This window comes from Pleurodeles waltl, chromosome 7 (genome assembly GCF_031143425.1).
Source record: "Pleurodeles waltl isolate 20211129_DDA chromosome 7, aPleWal1.hap1.20221129, whole genome shotgun sequence".
Lineage (NCBI taxonomy): Eukaryota > Metazoa > Chordata > Amphibia > Caudata > Salamandridae > Pleurodeles > Pleurodeles waltl.
This window is the reverse complement of record NC_090446.1, coordinates 601329501-601349869: the sequence shown is the minus strand read 5'-3', so window position 1 is coordinate 601349869 and position 20369 is coordinate 601329501. Positions and strand designations below refer to the sequence as shown.

Here is a 20369-nt window from a genome sequence, read left to right as displayed (position 1 = left end):
GTCACAAGTGATACAGATGTCATGAGCCCTTTTGCATCTTCTAAAGGAGACTGTCAAATTAGAGGCTTGAAATGGCAGGGAGGGCGTTGGGAGCAAAGCGTTAATGTTCTAGTTAATAATAAGTCTTGGAGAGACAAAATTCCACTCATCGTCTCATATATACAGGGCCAGTCAAAGTGTACACCTGGGAAAATGCCAAAATATACTGCAAGGTTGTCTAATTATAGGACAAGAAAGGGCAAACTATACGACCTTAAACAACATATATTGTGGCAGTATTACTTCATTATTTTGTCATTTGTTTTTCACTTGTTAGCAATCTCTGGGAAAATTTGTCACCATCAGTTTAACATCCAAATACAGAAATCTGCAATCAATTTCAGCATAGGGCCTTTCACTGCACTACAAAACAGTTTGCTGCAGTTTTAACTTTTGATCTGTTTGAGCTATAATTTTTTTTGTGTTAATCTGCAGATTATGCATCAGATGATGGATTACCTGCCAAATGTTGTAACTCTATAATAATGTGGAAAACCCTGCAGCTGTAGAATTACATAATTCCAGTTGCCTTCCATAAATATATCAAGACACTTAAGACTATACATTAATCACTACAGACAGCTAACATCCTAGAAAGACTAATCACACCCATGTGATCTTGTGTGGGGATGTGGGGAAGTAAAGACCCATAAGAAATCTGGTTCTTTTGTTACCAGCAGTTTTGAAAAATTTGGGGGTAAAATTGCAGGGAAGGCCAGGAATACACTCCAATATCTCTGTTGGGTTGTTTAATTTATAGATGATTTTTAAAAAACGCAGCTATGCCTAGCATCTTGGAACATCATTCACCAAGAACACACACTCAGGTGGATTTTTAGTCCCTTACGGAGATCTTTGCGTCCCAGCGCTGCCCTTTAACCCTTTGTCTTTTTTGTAGAGAGTCCCCCAACATCCGTGCTGTCATGTAGCATTGCCAAATTAGCTGAAGAGGGTTATATGATAGCCTCCTGTTAAAGTCAGCTAGCCCAATGTGCCGAAGAAGTATTTGGCCAGAGAAGCCCCAAGCATTTGTAATAAATCACAGTGCGAAAGTGAGCACCTCCAGCAATGGTAGTGCAGAAGCAGTCACACCCCATGAAATCCAAGTGGGGAACATTACCAATTGCGTAAAAGTACAGAACCTTTATCCTATATTCCCTGATGCACCTTCCATGTGATTCAAGCAAGTGGACCACTCTTATCTCCGTCTAATCACATTCAAGATTTTTAATGCCCCTGATCTGGACCTATGCTTTTTGCCAAATTGATTTTGCTGGATCACCTGGGGTTTCCAGTGTGTGTTGTAAGCATTTGGATCTCTAAAAGTGGGGGAGGTGCTGCTAGCCTTTCAGCATCTCCTGTTCCATGAAGACTCGGAGGAGGAGGATCTACAGGGAGTGCAGAATTATTAGGCAAATGAGTATTTTGACCACATCATCCTCTTTATGCATGTTGTCTTACTCCAAGCTGTATAGGCTCGAAAGCCTACTACCAATTAAGCATATTAGGTGATGTGCATCTCTGTAATGAGAAGGGGTGTGGTATAATGACATCAACACCCTATATCAGGTGTGCATAATTATTAGGCAACTTCCTTTCCTTTGGCAAAATGGGTCAAAAGAAGGACTTGACAGGCTCAGAAAAGTATAGTGAGATATCTTGCAGAGGGATGCAGCACTCTTAAAATTGCAAAGCTTCTGAAGCGTGATCATCGAACAATCAAGCGTTTCATTCAAAAGTCAACAGGGTCGCAAGAAGCGTGTGGAAAAACCAAGGCGCAAAATAACTGCCCATGAACTGAGAAAAGTCAAGCGTGCAGCTGCCACGATGCCACTTGCCACCAGTTTGGCCATATTTCAGAGCTGCAACATCACTGGAGTGCCCAAAAGCACAAGGTGTGCAATACTCAGAGACATGGCCAAGGTAAGAAAGGCTGAAAGACGACCACCACTGAACAAGACACACAAGCTGAAACGTCAAGACTGGGCCAAGAAATATCTCAAGACTGATTTTACTAAGGTTTTATGGACTGATGAAATGAGAGTGAGTCTTGATGGGCCAGATGGATGGGCCCGTGGCTGGATTGGTAAAGGGCAGAGAGCTCCAGTCCGACTCAGACGCCAGCAAGGTGGAGGTGGAGTACTGGTTTGGGCTGGTATCATCAAAGATGAGCTTGTGGGGCCTTTTCCGGTTGAGGATGGAGTCAAGCTCAACTCCCAGTCCTACTGCCAGTTCCTGGAAGACACCTTCTTCAAGCAGTGGTACAGGAAGAAGTCTGCATCCTTCAAGAAAAACATGATTTTCATGCAGGACAATGCTCCATCACACGCGTCCAAGTACTCCACAGCGTGGCTGGCAAGAAAGGGTATAAAAGAAGGAAATCTAATGACATGGCCTCCTTGTTCACCTGATCTGAACCCCATTGAGAACCTGTGGTCCATCATCAAATGTGAGATTTACAAGGAGGGAAAACAGTACACCTCTCTGAACAGTGTCTGGGAGGCTGTGGTTGCTGCTGCACGCAATGTTGATGGTGAACAGATCAAAACACTGACAGAATCCATGGATGGCAGGCTTTTGAGTGTCCTTGCAAAGAAAGGTGGCTATATTGGTCACTGATTTGTTTTTGTTTTGTTTTTGAATGTCAGAAATGTATATTTGTGAATGTTGAGATGTTATATTGGTTTCACTGGTAATAATAAATAATTGAAATGGGTATATATTTTTTTTTTGTTAAGTTGCCTAATAATTATGCACAGTAATAGTCACCTGCACACACAGATATCCCCCTAACATAGCTAAAACTAAAAACAAACTAAAAACTACTTCCAAAAATATTCAGCTTTGATATTAATGAGTTTTTTGGGTTCATTGAGAACATGGTTGTTGTTCAATAATAAAATTAATCCTCAAAAATACAACTTGCCTAATAATTCTGCACTCCCTGTATGCTAGCTCTGAAAGCTGATTTGTGAAATCATACAAGTGCATTTTGGGGGAGAGGAAATCCACTGGAGGCAGCATAAGCAAACAACTTGTGTAGTTTCAGTCTGGATGAGTGTCACCCCAAGTAAGCCTTTTAACATCTGCCTCAATTTGTGAGAGGAGGAATGAGAGTATCAGGAGAAGAAGCATTCCAAACAGCTAGCTGTAGTGAGTCATTACAGCCATCGTTATCCATCTCACGCTACCAGTGGGATAATAGGTTCACGTGTGACCAGAAGCAAAGCCAGTTCAGGTCTTTGAAATTAATGTTGTAATGTTATCCTCTCCCATTTTGCCAAACCCCCATTAATGACCACTCACAGATACTTTTTTTTGTTTATATATGTTTATTGGCATTTAAGAACATATACATAGACAGGATGGTTAGCATTTGAAGCACATTATCGTGTGCACAGTCAAGGATAGTCGTCCAATATAGGGTACTGGAGGCTACAAAGTTACATACACAATAACAGTTATCACAGTTGTTATCGCCAGATTACAGAAAACAATGCAACTGTCCTGTGTTGCTGATTTGCGGTGGAAAGAACTACCGTATTTGCATTAGTGGAGCTACCAGCTCAATAATAAACAAAAGGAAAACATAAGTGTGCAACCCAGATGCCCTCCCCAGGGGAGAGATGAGAGGGGGGAGTAAGGCATACCCCATACACCCCAAAGTGGTAATAAAGGATCACACATTACCTATAAAAGAGCGGAGAAGAGGTGGTATTTCGCCCCCGATGCATTTCTGGGAAAGCCCAAAAGCAGAAGGGCTCTTACGGGAGGATTTATGTGTGCCGTGAATCAAGCATCCAGGAGATGAATGTGGGGAGGTGTAACAGGGCAGAAGGTGGGAGAGACCAAAACACAGTCATCTGTGAGCTCCTCTACATTAACACCATATTGTATCCACCGAAGCTGGCTTTCATGGTAGGTTGTGACCTGGAGGTCCTCACATTTGTTTCAGTTGATGTTCTAACTAGAGAAGTGTGTAAGTGTTTAATGATTGAAATTGATGCAGAAGCAAACATACGGACCTGGTGAGATTAAGCAGTATATCCTCTGCAAAGAGGAGTGATTAAACAGGCCCCAGGGATGTCTGCATCTGTGAACATTCTTAGAATATAGGCAGTAGGCAGATGTTTGAGGGCCAGCAAGAACAGTAAGGGGAGAGGGCAGTTCTGGCAGGAGCCTTGCTGGGTTGAGAAAGATCTGGACAGAAATTCCTTACAAGTTAACTGTGCAGTCAGTTCTCTATACATTATTTTATCTCCTGGCCAGACCTTTCCGGAACCACCCCCATTCAATGGATCTAAGGTTATGGATGGGCTCCCAGGGATTGTATTGAGTCCTACATTGTAGATGGGCCAGTGATCTAACATGGTTTCTCGAGGACCAGTGTGGAAGAAAACCCACTTGTGAGTCCTGTGTCAAAGACAGTATGATGTTTCTGAACCTGTTGGTCAACACCTTGGCCAAGATCTTGAACTCCTTGTTTAGTAAGGATGAGGGTCGAAATCTGCCACATTCCAAAGGGGTTCTTCTCTTCTTTGGGTATGAGCATTAGGATTACCTTTTGACATTTAATCTAATGAGTAAGGCACATTGACTTTTTTTGTTAAAGGTTGCAAATAGCATTGGAATCAATTGTGTTGCACCAGCTTTATAGAACTCATCAGCGAAGTAATTTTTCTCAACAGAATTATAGGTCGATAAGTCCGCAGTGGCTGCAGTTTTTTCTTCTAGAGTAATTTAATCCTCTTGAAAAAGATACTCTGTCTAGAAATAATCTTTCCTCATGGTTTATATTATCTATGGTAAGATGCAAATAACTCCACTCTATGCAAGGGGTGATTTATGAGCATCCCTTCTCTGTTCCATATTGCTAGAAGAACTAGTTGTGCTTCTCTGCTGAAGCTGGGGTACCAGCATTCTACATGATTTTTCACCCTGCTCCTAATGACGCCACAAGAGTTTCATTCCACTTTTTAAGTAAAGAACACGCTGAGAGAATACTTTCCCATCTCTAATTTGTACCTCATGTTAGCTCAACGGTGGATCATGTACTGTTTGGTGAAGTCTCTTACAGTCCTTTCCAGCCTGTTTTGTTCCTGTCTTGCTGGACGATTTGCATCTGTGAAGTCTGGCATCGTAGAATCTCTACAGGTCGTTTTTCAGGCCACCCGCTATAGTTTTGCCGACTTATTCAAGTCTTCATTAATTTCGCAATAAAGTTGGATTGTGCAACCTCTAATTGCATTCCACTACAGGGGTGGATAGAGTGGGAGTGTGTGTGTGTCTGTCAACTATTGTGGCATATGTTCAGGTTCAGCAGTTTTAAGGAGTGGTCCAATCTCCTGGATAAGTGAATATCACACATCAAGACGGTTGCAGCAACCCATGGTGGTTTTCCGAGTAATCAATCTGTGAAGTTGTGGCAAGGGCCAGGTAAAGTAAATTGAAATCCTTTTCTCTGGGGTATAGTGGTAGTCCTGATGTCACACAATACCACATATTGGTGTAAATGCAGTGGTTGAAGGGACCTGATTGGTCTAATAGAGGGTCAGTTAGGAAGTTCCGGTCACCCCCTAGGCTCACAAGTGTAGCACCAAATTTGATTAGCAGTTAGACTTAGAGAAAAAAGGTATGTTTTTTGTCATTGAGTGCATAAACTTGAATCCATTGTGAGCATTGTGTCTTATTTTTGCCAGATATGTACCTGCTACCTTGGCCTGTTCAGGTTTATAATACAATGCAAAGAAATGATTACCCGCTGAGAATACAGTCTTTGTAGTTTTTAGATGAATTATTGGAGCTGTTGCGTGCACCAAGGTGATAATTTGTGCGTATCCTGCTGATCATTAACCTCTCCCTGTCACCTTTCAGTTTTGCTATTTGTGACCTTGCTAGCTGTTTTCTTGAATAAGGGCCATCTCTGAGTTCTTAGAGGGTAGATAGTTCAATACCTTTTTTTTATTTGACACGTTTAGAAAGTTAATAATCAGTGTATGTGGGAGATTTGCGTACACCCATGTGGCATATTGATACTCTCAGAACATGCAGGCAGCCAATAGAAAAGAACTATGCAGGAGATGCGAAATGTGACATATTGTGAAAAGAAGACTGGGCAGTGGAGAGGGGAGTAGAGAGCAGGAATGCTAACTTCCATGCAAAACTTTGTGGTGGTTGAAATACGGGGATCGAAGGGAGCAGAAAACAGAATAGTAAATTAGGGGTGATCTAATGGTGAGCTGCATGTAGAGAGGGTCCCTGAATAGCCCTTACACTAGAAGCTGTACTCAGGCAGAGGACTCCCTGGGTCCTAGACAACTCATACTCAACACTGAGCCTATTGCTCCTCAAGGAGGGCCCTGGCAATTTAGAGTTTGGTATGCATGCAGGCAGAACAGCTTGTACCAAAATTCCTTTCTCCTCCTCTCTCCTTAGGGAACCGAAAAAAACTAAAGATTTAACTTGGCACAGAGTGCGTTAACCCCTCGGGTGCCCCGGACGTAACGGTTACGTCCTGGGCAGCACCGCTCGGGTGCTCTGGCTGTAACTGTTACGCTTGGCTATGCACCCTTGCTCCCTCCGATGGCCAAGCACCCCGCTTCTCCTTCCACCCCTGCCCTTCTCTGACCCCCCCGTGGTGTCTGCTGACTTCAGCACGCAATAGCGCGCTGACCTCATCAGAGGCTGCCCCCTCCGCAATCGGAGAAATGCAAAAGCATTTCTCCTCCAATTACGTGGAGGGGCGAGAGAGGTATCAAAGGAAAGAAAAGGCCTTTCCTTTCCTTTCCTTTGTCTCTCCCAGCCTTTCTGCATTTCCCCAGAGGGGGGAGGAGGGGGCAGAAACCTCTAGGCACCAGGGATCATTTTATTTTATTTTTTTTAGACGTGGGGAGCGACCCCTTAGGCAAGGGTCGCTCTCCTGGTGTACAATTTTATTTTAGGCCATTTCTACCCCCCTTGGGGGCAGACCGGACTATTTTTTTTTTTATTAGGCTAGCTGCCCCCCAAGGGGGGCAGAAACCACTAGACACCAGGGACTTTTTTTTTTTTTTTGTTGCATCATTTTCACGCAAGGGTAGCGACCCCTTAGGCAAGGGTCGTTCCCCTGGGGGGCAAATTTATTTAAGGCCAATACTGCCCCCCACCCCCCCACCCGCAGCCCCCCTGGGGATAGATGGGCCTATTCTTTTTTTTTTTTTTTTTTTTTTTTTTTTTTTGGCTGCTCAGCCCTCAAGGGGGGCTGAAACCACAAGGCACCAGGGATTTTTTTTTTGGGACCAATTTCACGCAAGGGGAGTGACCCCTTAGGCAAGGGCCACTCCCCTGGGGAAAAGGGGGAGGCAATTTATTTTAGGCCATTTCTGCCCTCCTTGGGGGCAGATCAGCCTAATTCTATTAGGCCGATCTGCCCCAGGGGGAGCAGACACCACTTAGGCACCAGGGATTGGTGTGTGTGTTTTGTTTGGGGGTGCAGCCTCTTGGGCAAGGGTAGCTCCACATGGGGGCACATTCCTACTGGCCATATCTGCCCTCCTTGGGGGCAGATCTGCCTGTTTTTGGAAGGCTCACCTGCCTGCAAGGAGGGCAGAAAACCCACCAGAGGTAGGAAATGTGTCCCGGTACGGTGATCCCACACATAAATATGGGAAAAATGTGATTTTTTTCACCAAAAAAAAATCTGCTAAATTTGAGGTTTGCTGAGGATTCTCAGTAAGAAAACACTTGGGGGATCCATGCAAGTCACACCTCCCTGAACTCCCTCAGGTGTCTGTTTCCCTATATGGCTGCGGAGCCCAGGACCAAAAATGCATGCCCCCCCCCCCCCCCCCCCCCCCCCACACACACACACACAAAAATAGGTAGTTTATTGTTTGATAATTTTGAAGTGTGCACATAGAGTTTTGATGCATTTCTTTTTGCGGCACGAGGCCTACCCACACAAGTGAGGTACCATTATTATCGGGAGACTTTGGGGAGCGCTAGGTGGAAGGAAATTTGTGGCTTCTCTCAGATTCCAGGACTTTCCGTCACCAAAATGTGAGGAACAATTATTTTTTTTTGGGGCTAAATTTTGAGGTTTGCGAAGGATTCTGGGTAACAGAACCTGGTGAGAGACCCACAAGTCACCCCATCTTGGATTCCCACAGGGGTCTAGTTTAAAAAAAAAAAAATGCATAGGTTTGGTAGGTTTCCCTAGCTGACGGTTGAGCTAGAGGCCAAAATCCACAGCTAGTCACGTTGCAAAAAACACATCAGACTTCAAGTGAAAATGTGATGTGTCCATGTTGCATTTCCTGTCCCAGGCACTAGGCCTACCCACATAAGTGAGGTACCATTTTTATTGGGAGACTTGGGGGAACACAGAATAGAAGAACAAGTGTTATTGCCCCTTGTTTTTCTCAACATTTTTTCCTTCCAAATATAAGATAGTGTGTAAAACGGACTTCTATTTGAGAAATGCACTGTAATTCACATGCTAATATGGGAACCCCGGAATTCAGAGATGTGCAAATAATGACTGCTTCTCAACACCTTATCTTGTGCCCATTTTGGAAAAACAAAGGTTTCCTTGATACCTATTTTTCATTCTTTATATTTCAGCAAATGAATTGCTGTATACCCGGTATAGAATAAAAACCCATTGCAAGGTGTAGCTCATTTATTGGCTCTGGGTACCTAGGGCTCTTGATGAACCTACAATCCCTATATATCTCCGCAACCAGAAGAGTCTAGCAGACGTAACGGTATATTGCTTTAAAACATGTGACATTGCAGGAAAAAGTTAGAGTAAAACGTGGAGAAAAATGGCTGTTTTTTTTTTTTTTTTACCTCAATTTCAATATGTTTTATTTCAGCTGTTATTTCCTGTAGCAAACCATTGTAGGATCTACACAAATTACCCCTTGGTGAATTCAGAATGTTGTCTAATTTTCAGAAATGTTTAGCTTTCCGGGATCCAGCATTGGTTTCACACTCATTTCTGTCACTAACTGGAAGAAGGCTAAAAGCACAAAATATTGTAAAAATGGGGTATGTCCCAGTAAAATGGCAAAATTGTTTTGAAAAATGTGTTTTTCTGATTCAAGTCTGCCTGTTCCTGAAAGCTGGGAAGATGGTGATTTTAGCACCGCAAACCTTTTTGTTGATGCCATTTTTTGGGGAAAAAACACAAGCCTTCTTCAGCCCTTTTTCCCTTTTTTTTTAAACAACATTTTCGCTGTATTTTGGCTAATTTCTTGGTCTCCTCCAATCCAATCTGGGAACCTCTAGAATCCCTAGGATGTTGGGGGGGGGAAAAAGGACGCAAATTTGGCATGGGTAGCTTATGTGGACAAAAAGTTATGAGGGCCTAAGCGCGCCCTGCCTCAAATAGCCAAAAAAAAGCCTGGCAGCGAAGAAGTTAAAGAGGAATTTTAGAAGATGCAGTGGGATTCTAGAAGGAGCAGAGTTAGCATGAAGTAATACAACACTAGCATGCCCCTCAAGCCCGAAAAAAAACAGATCTTTAACATTGCTGGTTATCTCTGTGTACAAACTGTAAGTATTCTAGGTGTTGCTCTGGATAGACCTGGATTGCTCTGGATAGACCTGTAGTAAATGGGCAAGATTCAGTCATTCTTGGCATTATCAAGTTGCAGCGTCACAAACTTCCCTGGTCATTCAGTGGTGACTTAGATCTGTTTTTGGAGGTGCCATAGTACCCATGCCCTAGGTACCAGGGGTACCCTTTACTAGGGATTTACAGGGGTATTAAAGTGTGTGCCAATTGTACATAATTTAGTAATTTTTTTATTTTTTTTATTTAAGGGAACGAACACTGGCACTGGAGCCTGGTTAGCAGGCTTCATTGCTATGTCACAGTTGAAAAACATTATCTAGCATTTAAAATGAGGGGGACAACCTGCAAATAGACTGGTTTTTTCTTCAGCCACTACATCTCCCCCTCTGAAAAAAAAACTTTTTTTTTTTTACGAATATATACATAATCAAAGTTCTTCAATGAGCCTCTGTGGCGCTCTGATTACTCATTCCGAGTGTGTCTTTTGAAACTGAGAACTGGCAGTAGGCGTGTCCGGTGATCTGTTCTGGTGATGCAGGAGCAACAGCAGTCAGGGATTTTTCAATTGTCCTTTGAGAACCAGTCTCTCTGTTGATCTGATGAGCTACAAGTCGGAAATGCGAGGAATCTCACATAACAGGACGATGGGCAGTCCCCGTGTGTCCTTTGCTGTTTACGACAGGGAAGGGCTCATCATAGAATGGAGCATCAGATTTACGTTTTCTCGGGTGACAGACAAGCACTCAATCTCCTCTAGTGAAAATAATATCTTTTGCATGTTGTCGAATGTCCACATATGCCTTTATTTTCCTTTCATGCGCAAAGTCTTTGGTATAGGTTTCTTCCTCAGTACTTGATCTTGTGTTGGTCCATTGAGGTAACTTGATTGTCATTGCCTTCCCTAACATCAGAGTTGCAGGACTTTCACTTGTGGTCGAGTGAGGAGTCAAACGGTAAGCTCACTGGGTAGAATTCAAGACAGATTTAAGTTCAAGCTTTTTCAATACGGCATACTGAACAGCTTTCTTAAATGTACTCAAAATGTTTTGGATAAGGCTGGTGGTCAAAGAGTTGTGCTCTTCTGATGCGTCACATTAAGGCAACTGAGAAAGTCACTGAATTCTCAACTGATGAAATGTGGGCTGTTATCAGATTTTAAAATTGCAGGGGTAGGAATACCCCATGTTGCAAAGATGCTGTCTAATCTCGCAATGACTCTCCCTTGAGTGATAGATGAGAGATCTTCCATCAATGGACAACGTGAGTATTCCTCAGCAATGACCATCAGGTGATGTCCATTGACAAAAGGACCGAAAAAGTCAATAGCAGTTCTTTCCTATACATGCTTTGGCAACTCTGACATGCTTACGGGTATTAAGTGGCCTTTGATGATAGAAAATTGCATAGATGATTTGTTTTCAACTCTTTTTATACGAGGTGAGGAAACCAGACTTTGTGCTGTAGAGCTTGTTTGTGGCAACGATTCCACGATGTCCTTTATGGGCCAATATTTGTTGTCACATACTCTCCGGAATAACAATTCTCGAACCCCTCAGGATAATGCCTTCTTGAGTCACGAGCAATTCATATTTGACATTTTTAAACTTTGGGACTCATTGTCACTGGCAAGAGTTCGAGTGTGCTGGTTCCAAAACCGATGTGTAATAATGTCTTTCAATTTTAAAATGCGGCTATCGACTTGTGGCAGTGACAATTTTGCTCCAACTAAATGGCAGCTGGTGTGTTTGATTTCACAATGAAGTTTATGTAGGCTTCAGCCATCTTGGAAGTAGTACCATGACACAGTATAGGCACTCTGGAGAAATAGTTGGCAGGGTTTTGATCTTTCCGTGGATGGTCCACAATTAGCACCACCTCTATTCGTATTTTTGGACCGCGTGGACTGACACCGTATAGCTCATCCTTGGCTTATCATAGCCACCTCTTCTCCATGTAACCAATATCCATGATTCCAGAGACTTCTTGCTCGTAATTTAGGTGTTACCACTATCTCAATACAAGGTAGTTCTTCTACCAGACCTACTACATGAACCCTTTTGGATTATTGGACATTATTGAGCTCTCTTCACGAGTACTATCTACACCTATAATCTCGCCTTGAAAAAGTCCTTGTGACGAAACACGTGTCGGCTGTTTGAAGAATGTACTCTGTACGTGAAGAATAAAATCTCATCAACCTCTACCCTGTGTTTGGATTTTGGAATCCTTTTTCCCACATTGGAACTGATTTTCGGACTACTGTTGGTGTGCCCTGGCATTCTTTGTTGATGGTCCACAATTGTGTTGTTGTATTCTTGTGATTGTAGACACCAGTGTTCTATGCAAGGAGGCATGTTGGCTTTTGGATTGCCAAAGATGGACAACAATACTTGATGATCTGTCAAAAGCGGAAGCAGCTTTCTGTATAAGAACACGTGGGAAAGTTCACAAGCCCACACCAATGCTAAACTTTCTTTCTCAGGTTGTCAATAAGCACGTTCAGTTTGGGACAAACATTTGCTTGCATTTGCCACAATATCTCTTCAAGCATTTGGGTGTCCACTGCACTGCATAAGAATGCACCTAACCCGACTGGGCTAGCACCAACAAAAACTTTGGTATGGAGCTTTGGATTCAAATATGATATTTCAGTAGTGTTCTCAATAGCTTGTCTGATTCTCTTAAAGCTTTGCTCACATTCATGTGACCAGTGAAATGAAACATTCTTTTTCTTCAAGTCTCGCAATGGAGCACTCACATTGGCAAAGTTCCGTATGTATCTGGAGCAGTAACTGGCCCTGCCAAGGTATGAACGTAACATGGAAACATCTTGTGAGGAACTGGAAGTTGACAACACTTGCACTTTAACTGGATTGGGTGTCATACCCGGTCAGAAAAGATATGGCCAAAGAACTTCAGCTTCGTTTTATTGAATTCACATTTCTCAGCATTCAAAGAAAGTTAAACCTGCATCAACCAGTAAATGACAACTTGCATGAGAGCTTTATTGTGCTCCTTCTATGTGCTCCAAAAACGAATATGTCATCACTATAGTTGAAAGCATTCATGACCAGCTGTATAATACATCAAATGGCATCTTGAAAGTTAGTCTTTTATATATTGAAATAGACCAATATGTGTAGAAAAGGTTGTAATGTACCTGCAGTTCTCCTCATGTTCCAACTGATGAAATCCTTTTTTATTTTTTTTTAAGTCAAGACACAAGAAGACATTTTGCACCATTATTATTATCTTTACTCGGTTACATAAAAGAACCATAAAAGCACAGCAGTATTAAAATGCAAATACAAACATAATCACACAGATAAATAAATGAAATTAATTAAAAACATTTAAAAAATGCATATTAATATAAAATATCCATTAGTCATAAAATCACACTCATCACTAATTATTATAGAGCAAATACGATTCGTTATAAGATCCCATAGAACATTTAATCCACAAACAATATACACCAGTCCGTATGTAGGTAAGCCTAGTACAGTACTTTGATAAAGGTTTCAATTAGCAGACCCACACAACCTGCACCTAACTCTCCAGTCATTCATCATGTATTTGGACAGGGCAAAAACTAGCAAGCCTCTGTTATCACTTTTGAGGATCTGCAAAGTAAACCTCCGCTGTCTAGATTCAAGAGCTCAGCAGATGGGTAACAACAAAGTCCTCCTGATTTTTTTTTTCTTTTGTATAGTAAGAGCAAACAAAAATTAAAATGCTCTTCAGTTTCCTCTGAAGCGAATTAGAGTGGACGTTCGGTGGGTTGAGGGGTCGAGGGGTACTTGACTCGTTCCAGCTACTACAGAAACTGTTGAGTGGCAGAATACTGTACCTAAATTTAAGATACAGAGATTTTGCTTTAGGTGGTTCAGTCATACTCATAAAGGCCTTGTAGCACATTTGGACTTTAAATACCAAAAACCTCTCAGTCAAGCTCCCTGTATTAGCTTCTGCAACCATCAGTTGCACGTGTGGGCCCAAAATCTTTCTATTCTTTACACATATTTCAACCAGGGGATGCTGTTGCTTCGATTGAACTCCAAAATTTCAGTTAAATACTCTTGCAGCGGAAGTGCCATTTTTTTAAGACCATGCTCTCATTCAATAAACCAGGGGTTGCAGTCACAACGTGAGCAATATTACGCAAGCTAAGATCCAAACGTAAAGGATGTATTCTGGGGGTAATTCCACAACTGACCTCATAAGGCTGTTCTCAACTCTTTACAGCTCTCCCAGGTGTTAAGTTCCCCAAAGCTCTGCACCATAAAACCAACAGATTTCAACAGTTGGTCTGGCTGGTCTAAATCTGCATGTTTTCCATCTTGGTAAAGCAAAGCAAATTTGTTGGAGAGAGAGCTGGCTTTTGGCAAGCTGCGGAGACCATGCAAATGAATGCACAAGCTTTACCCCTAAATAGTCAGATTATTTGACCTGCTCAAGGTAAGTTCCATCCAGCAATACTTATTAAATGCCATGAACTATGTTTTATTAATGTTAATATTTAAGCCCAAATCTGTAGGTGCCTCAGAAAATCTATTCAGGAGGTTCTGAAGACCTGCCGCTGTCCTTGATATTTATAGTGTCATCAGCACACATCAGTGATGCTACTGGATTACCAGATAGCGTAGGAGGGTCTCCTTTACAACCGATCAGCGAATTCATAAACCCATTAATATACAAGTTGAAAAGATTTGGGGCCAGTACACACCCTTGCCTGAGTCCCCTCTCCATTCTGATACAGTCAGTCAGCCCCCATTCTGGCCCGATCTAATTTGCACATAGTTCATATGGTGCAGTCTTGTGATAACCTGCAAAAGATATTTCGGGACAACCAACCGATCCAGTGTCTCCCACAATTTCCATCTGGGAATGAGGTCAAAGGCTGCCCGCAGATCCACAAATGCAACATACACATGTTCTCTTTTAATTAATGCATATTTCCATACTATAAACAGGAATCTGAACAATTGATCTATAGTACCAGTGTTTTCTCTAAATCCTGCCTATAGAGTTGAGATGATATTATTTTCCTCTATCCAATCCAGTAACCTGTTAACACTTCTACTAAACAGTTTTTGTGTCACATATATGAGGCTTATGGGCCTGTAATTTGCGGAATCAAATTTTTCCCCCTTTTTTATAAATAGGAACCACCTCCACTCCAAGCCATGTGTCTGGGATTTGTGCGCCTGCCAGGGTAGCATTAAAGCATCGATTCAAGATAAAACACCAGATCCCCCTTTCAGCAAGGTACAAATCACCTGGAATTTTGTCCAGGCCTCGTGCCTTGCCACTTTGTAAAGGGCAGGGTTAGTGTCCTCAAGACTGAAAGCAACAGATTTCAATTCCAGGGTTCCCGGGGAGCCAAGGTCTTCTTGGACTGGAATCCACGTCATTCCCTTGTTCCATGATTCAAATCCTAATACTTGTGGTTGTATACAAAAATCTTCTTCAGTGACCTGCTTCCTGGTACCTTTAGCCAAAAGGGTATGCCCAGATGTGGGACCCATGCTCACTATGCCACCAGATTCAAGCTAGCCTGGCTGAAGAGGGGCGATACTCCGAAACGGTCCCAGGATGTTTGTTTCTGGTCCAGGGAGGACCTGGTCTGGCAGTTTGGAATGGACTGTTCCCATGGGAAACAGGGTCAAGACTGATTTGCATATGGCTGGGTCCAAACTGGAATGGCATGGTGAGCACAAAAACTGATAGATTAAACCCAGATCTGTGACTGGGGGTTAATGTTTGATTTGTTCTGCATTCCGTCCTTCAACTGTTCTTTTTGTATATAATAAAAAGAGGGCATAAGATTTCTCAACAATTTGCCAAAAATAGTTGGGGTGAGGTATGTGTTATCCCTTCATTACCTTAACTTAGTAAGGGCATTTAACACCTCCCTATAGTTGCTAACCATAGCCTCAGCACAACTCTCAATCAACGGACCATTTGACCCTCCTACTATTGTTAGCTGTGACAATGGGGTGAGCTGTAGCTGTCATCAAAGCAGCTCCAGTTGTGTGTAGTAAATAGTCTTAACTCCAGATTTATGACCAGAGCATTATGATTACTTTCTAATTTATCAATAATGGCCATGTCACTCCTCTATCTCCAGGAAGGTAAATTTAATAGGATGTAATCTATTGAAGAGTGGCAGTTAGCCCCCTTAAGTGATTGAGATGTTTATCTGATTTAGAGTGCCGATTACAGACGGGCAGACCATGCTTGACTGTCATCAGGGAAACCTGGAATGCAACTTTATTTTGCCTAGCCGGGATGACAACCTCCAACCCAGGGATACCCCATACTTGATCTTCTTTCTCTGTGGCCATGGTCACAAACTCTGAGGGCTCGTAAGTGTTATTAAAGTCTCCTGCCACCAGGAGGAGTTCAAAAACCTCAATTGTATCTAACAATTTGCCCAAAACTGTGATTGTGGGTGATTCCTGATGCTGTGAGACAAATCTTTTATAAACGTTAACCACCAGAGCGTACTTTAAACTTCGTGGGTTGTGTAATTCAACTGCCACTATATATCTAGAATTAACACCTAATATTTTTGCAATATAATATAAGGCAGTACTGACCATATAATAAGGCCACCTGCAGGCCGTCCTTTTGGAGAGGAGGTTGCTTTAATACTAAAATGAGTAAAGCCAACCCTTTGAACCAAATCAACTGACCATGTCTCCTGGAAAATACAGACATCAAAACCATCTACTTTCCCCAACTCTTACAATCTAACTTGTACTTAATACCTGCCAAGTTCCAAGAAAGAGTTCTTAGCTCCTTGGGAACTAAAGGCAGAAGGGATTTAGTAAAGCCACAGCACTGGTCCCTCGGATCACTCCCTGATTTTAACATCCCACCTCCATAAATCATAATACTGGAGGAAACATTGTCTTTACTAAACTGAGCGCACTCCACGCCAGTCACAGGCCCATCTTGTGATGTATTATTTCCCTGTCACTTTCCCCAATAATAGAGGACCCATTGTATTGGCGTCAGTCCAAGTCATCCAAGGTGGCTAGGGGCTCAAATGAATTATAAGTATGAACTGTGGGGTATGTGGTATACTCTTTAATTACAAGTGATCTAGCAATGGGGGGCAGGGGGGCGTAATCCTCTACCTGTATTCTGGGCTTTGGCTTATAAAAATAGACAAACAGAACTGCTTGGATTTTATCCGCTACATGTTGTAATAATTTCCAATTCAAAGCATTAAGAGAAAGTTCCACTGAAGAGGGGGAATTGAAGCTTATAGTTAGTCTCCTGCCACCTCTTTGGGTCCTGCACCTATCCAAGGTGTTCTCTAGACCATTTTTATCTCTGTCTGGTTTTTCATAAAACCCCAACATGGCGAGTTAGACAATTTATGACCGTAAAAATCTTTAACCACACCGTAGGCCAAAACTGGAAGTTTTTTTTAAGATCAATACATATGGTGTACACTCTGCTGGCAATTGGAGAAAAGGCATCAATCTTGCCCCCCTGTTACATGCCAGGCTTCCATTTGACTGAAGCCTCCTAGGGCCATTAGTACTACGTACAAATGTAGTGATTGTATAGCTCTGTTGGGTCAGCCCTTAGCCTTGCAATGTTACCTGGCGGCCTCTCTGTGTTCCTAGATAAAGACATCTCCCCATCTTGCCTATGTTGCTCCCACTGGCAGCTGCACGGTACAGCATATTATCTGTTTGATTGGATTCAGAGGGTTTTTGCAAAGGCCCCTATTCGTTAACAGCAGTTACAGTGTTAACATCAGTGCTATCATTGATCATTACCTTATATGCTATACCCCATATTTCCAACCCATCCAATTTGGCCTCCATTTTCCCCAATCGTACAAAAATCAAATTAGACTTTTCCATCAGAAATGTCTAACTCCTCACCCAAGGGCATATTTATTTTGTCTATGTTTGTTTTGCCTCCATTATGCCGATCCAAACCAGTCTGCCAGCTCGATTGGGAGCCAAGATTCAATGTGCATGGTCTCTTAGGGCTTGCACCCAGGTCTGTCTTTTTCCTTTTTCCTTTCACACCATTCAGTTGTGTTACCATGTCAGCAAAGTGCAGACCAGGATGTCGTTCTCTTTAAATGGCCTTATTTGTTTGACTCATATCTACACAGATGTTTACTGTTCTTCTTTGTCCTTTTTGGTTACTTCCACTATGGAAGAAACTCATGGCATTGGACCAGTAGAACACACAATGATAATAGTGTTTAAGTAAAGTTCTGTTTCAACAGCTTGTTGTAAATGAAATGCAGTTCGTCTTTGAGCAACAGGGCAGACGTCCTCGTTAATATGCAACTGTACTTCCATTGTCTGTTTTCCTAACCCATGAAACAAGGTAGGGAACTGACTAACTATTTTGTGATGAACATTCGTGTTGTAGTTCACGGAGATCAGTTGCGTACCAACAGCTGTGCTGACATTGAGTAAACAGTCATTTGACGCCGTACAGTGAAGCACATGACTGGGTGCGTGTACTTTTGTCTTCTTATGTTTCATCTCTACGAATGGCCATGGCCAAGTGATAAACTTGAGGAGCTTCAGCAGCTCTTGCCAGTGGCATGTTAGGATCTTGTGGCTTCTCTAATCTACCCCTTTCCACAACACCTCTGCTATGTTGTCAAACATCTTTTATTGCAAGGTGTGGTACCTTTAGTGTGCTTGAAGAACTTTTCTGTGTTATGCAGAGAATGCCTGTTGCAACAACTACCTCAACAAACTTAGAAGTAGATCCCAAGATCCCTCTCGAAAGAGGCTTCAGTAGTCTGGCAGGGTCTCCTCAACCTAGATTGACAGCTTGTAATGAGCCATCATTTAAGTTTGGAGAATATGAGAGCAGACCTCTGAGTTTCCATTAATTAAGTGATCGGATACATTTTCAGTTACCAGCACTGTATCTGGTTGGCTGCAACCGCAAAATACGTAAGAACCTTTGTATCCAGGTACCCTTAACCCAACTCCAAGTGGAATCCCTTTTTTCATCAGATGGCCAACCATTTATCTTTATGCTTAAATGCCTATCGGTCTCTAATCCTTTTCCTCTCTCTCCGCTGCCAGCAGGATAGTCTTTAAGATATTCCCAAGTTAATAATGCCTAACGTGAACTATTGAGCCATCCACATAGAAATAACTCCTTTGTAGTAGGTAGGTGGCATCCTGCACTATAACGTCTTAGCGAAAAGCCAGCAGCCACATTCAAAGTCTTGTGTACTCTTTGAAGCAAAGCAACTACTACTGCCTTTTTTTTTTTTCACCGAAAGAATGTTTCCTTTGGAGAAATTTTAAAAGTAGCCTTGCAGATGTGACCTACATTTACGAGATCCAGTTGCTGGTCTCTGTACAATACCAGTGTGTATTTTATTCAGACATCTTTTTTTCTTTGTATATCCACAGTTCCTTTGGGTCTTCCGGTTACCCAGCCACCTATTTGTCTTAATGAGATTGTTGCTGTGCCATTAGGCAGAAAAAAATTAGAAAACTTGTAATACCAAAAAATTTATCAGCAACTTGCCTACCCTCTCAAAGGAGACCCTAAAACATAACTAACTGAGGTTAACTGTTATTTTTTGTTGTACTTTGGAGCTACCTTAAACAGTAGTTCTAGTCCTTTCTTTTGTGGATTAGCCTTAGTCTAAAATGACATCGCTATTAATTTCATTATCTTAGTGATGTATCTGTTTTATTTGTATTTTTTTAATGCTATAAAATAAAAACAAAGTTTTCAGAAGAGATTTATCCCTGTTGAAAGAGTTCTCGAATTCTGCACTTCTTGTGTTGACAGCCTGACTGGAAGGGATATGATTGGCATCGCATTTACTGGCTCTGGGAAGACCCTTGTATTTACACTACCAGTGATCATGTTCGGTCTGGAACAGGAGAAGAGACTGCCTTTTATCAAGCGAGAGGGGCCCTATGGATTAATCATCTGTCCGTCAGTGAGTATATGTTAATTACAGTAAAAGGCTATATTTGTACATTTCTTTTCTCACTTGAGTATACCCTGATGGAGCAACACTATGCTGGCTGGCAGTTATAAAGTGGCATATCCTTTGTGCAATTGCTGTCCGAGTTTGCTGAGGGATATGTTCCAGTGTCTGTTTTTTAGGTGAAAGTCTACCAGATACGGAGGTGTCCGGTTTACTTATGAGCTCTTGGGGGCTTTTTGAAAGCTTCCCTGGTAATACATTCCGCCTATTGCCCACCATTGGCTTTGTATTTTGTAACTCCATTTTGTTTGCATTCTATTTTCTGGCTTTATTTGTTTTAGGCTGTCCAGCTTGAGTTTGTTCCTCCTGTGGAGCATAGCCTGTTGTATTCTTCAACGAGTGCTCCATTCTGTAAACAGACCTTTAAATCTTGGTATTATCTTATCACATTTGCTGTGCATTCAGAGACAGAGGTCAGACGTCAGGCTCTGTATTCTGAGGGATCTTGGTGTTTACTTTTGTTTCTCCGACTTTAAAGTGAGAGGATTTATGTGATAATCTTGTTGTGAAACGGCCTTTTTTTTCTAGCACACAGCAAATTTTAAATGTCTGTAAATGAACTATGCAAATATTTCAGAATATATCAGAATTAGGAAAGCACAAATAAAAGCACAATTTATTTGTAGTTCTGAAGTATGGTGAAAAACAAATAGTTTGTTGGCTTGTGTGGCTATAGATACACATGCTCTGCATACTCCTGCCATCTAGTGTTGGGTCTGAAGTTGCGCAGATATGCCCTCACTTGTAATATAA

General features: G+C 42.0%; 1 protein-coding gene across 1 annotated transcript in view; it reads left to right on the top strand.

The window, feature by feature from the left end:
* DDX41 (DEAD-box helicase 41) overlaps positions 1–20369 on the top strand; it is a 167815-nt gene that overhangs the window by 28721 nt on the left and 118725 nt on the right. The window contains exon 8 of the mRNA XM_069244503.1: positions 19412–19565. Coding sequence (XP_069100604.1) covers positions 19412–19565 — 154 coding nt within the window. The remainder of the gene's footprint in view (positions 1–19411; positions 19566–20369) is intronic.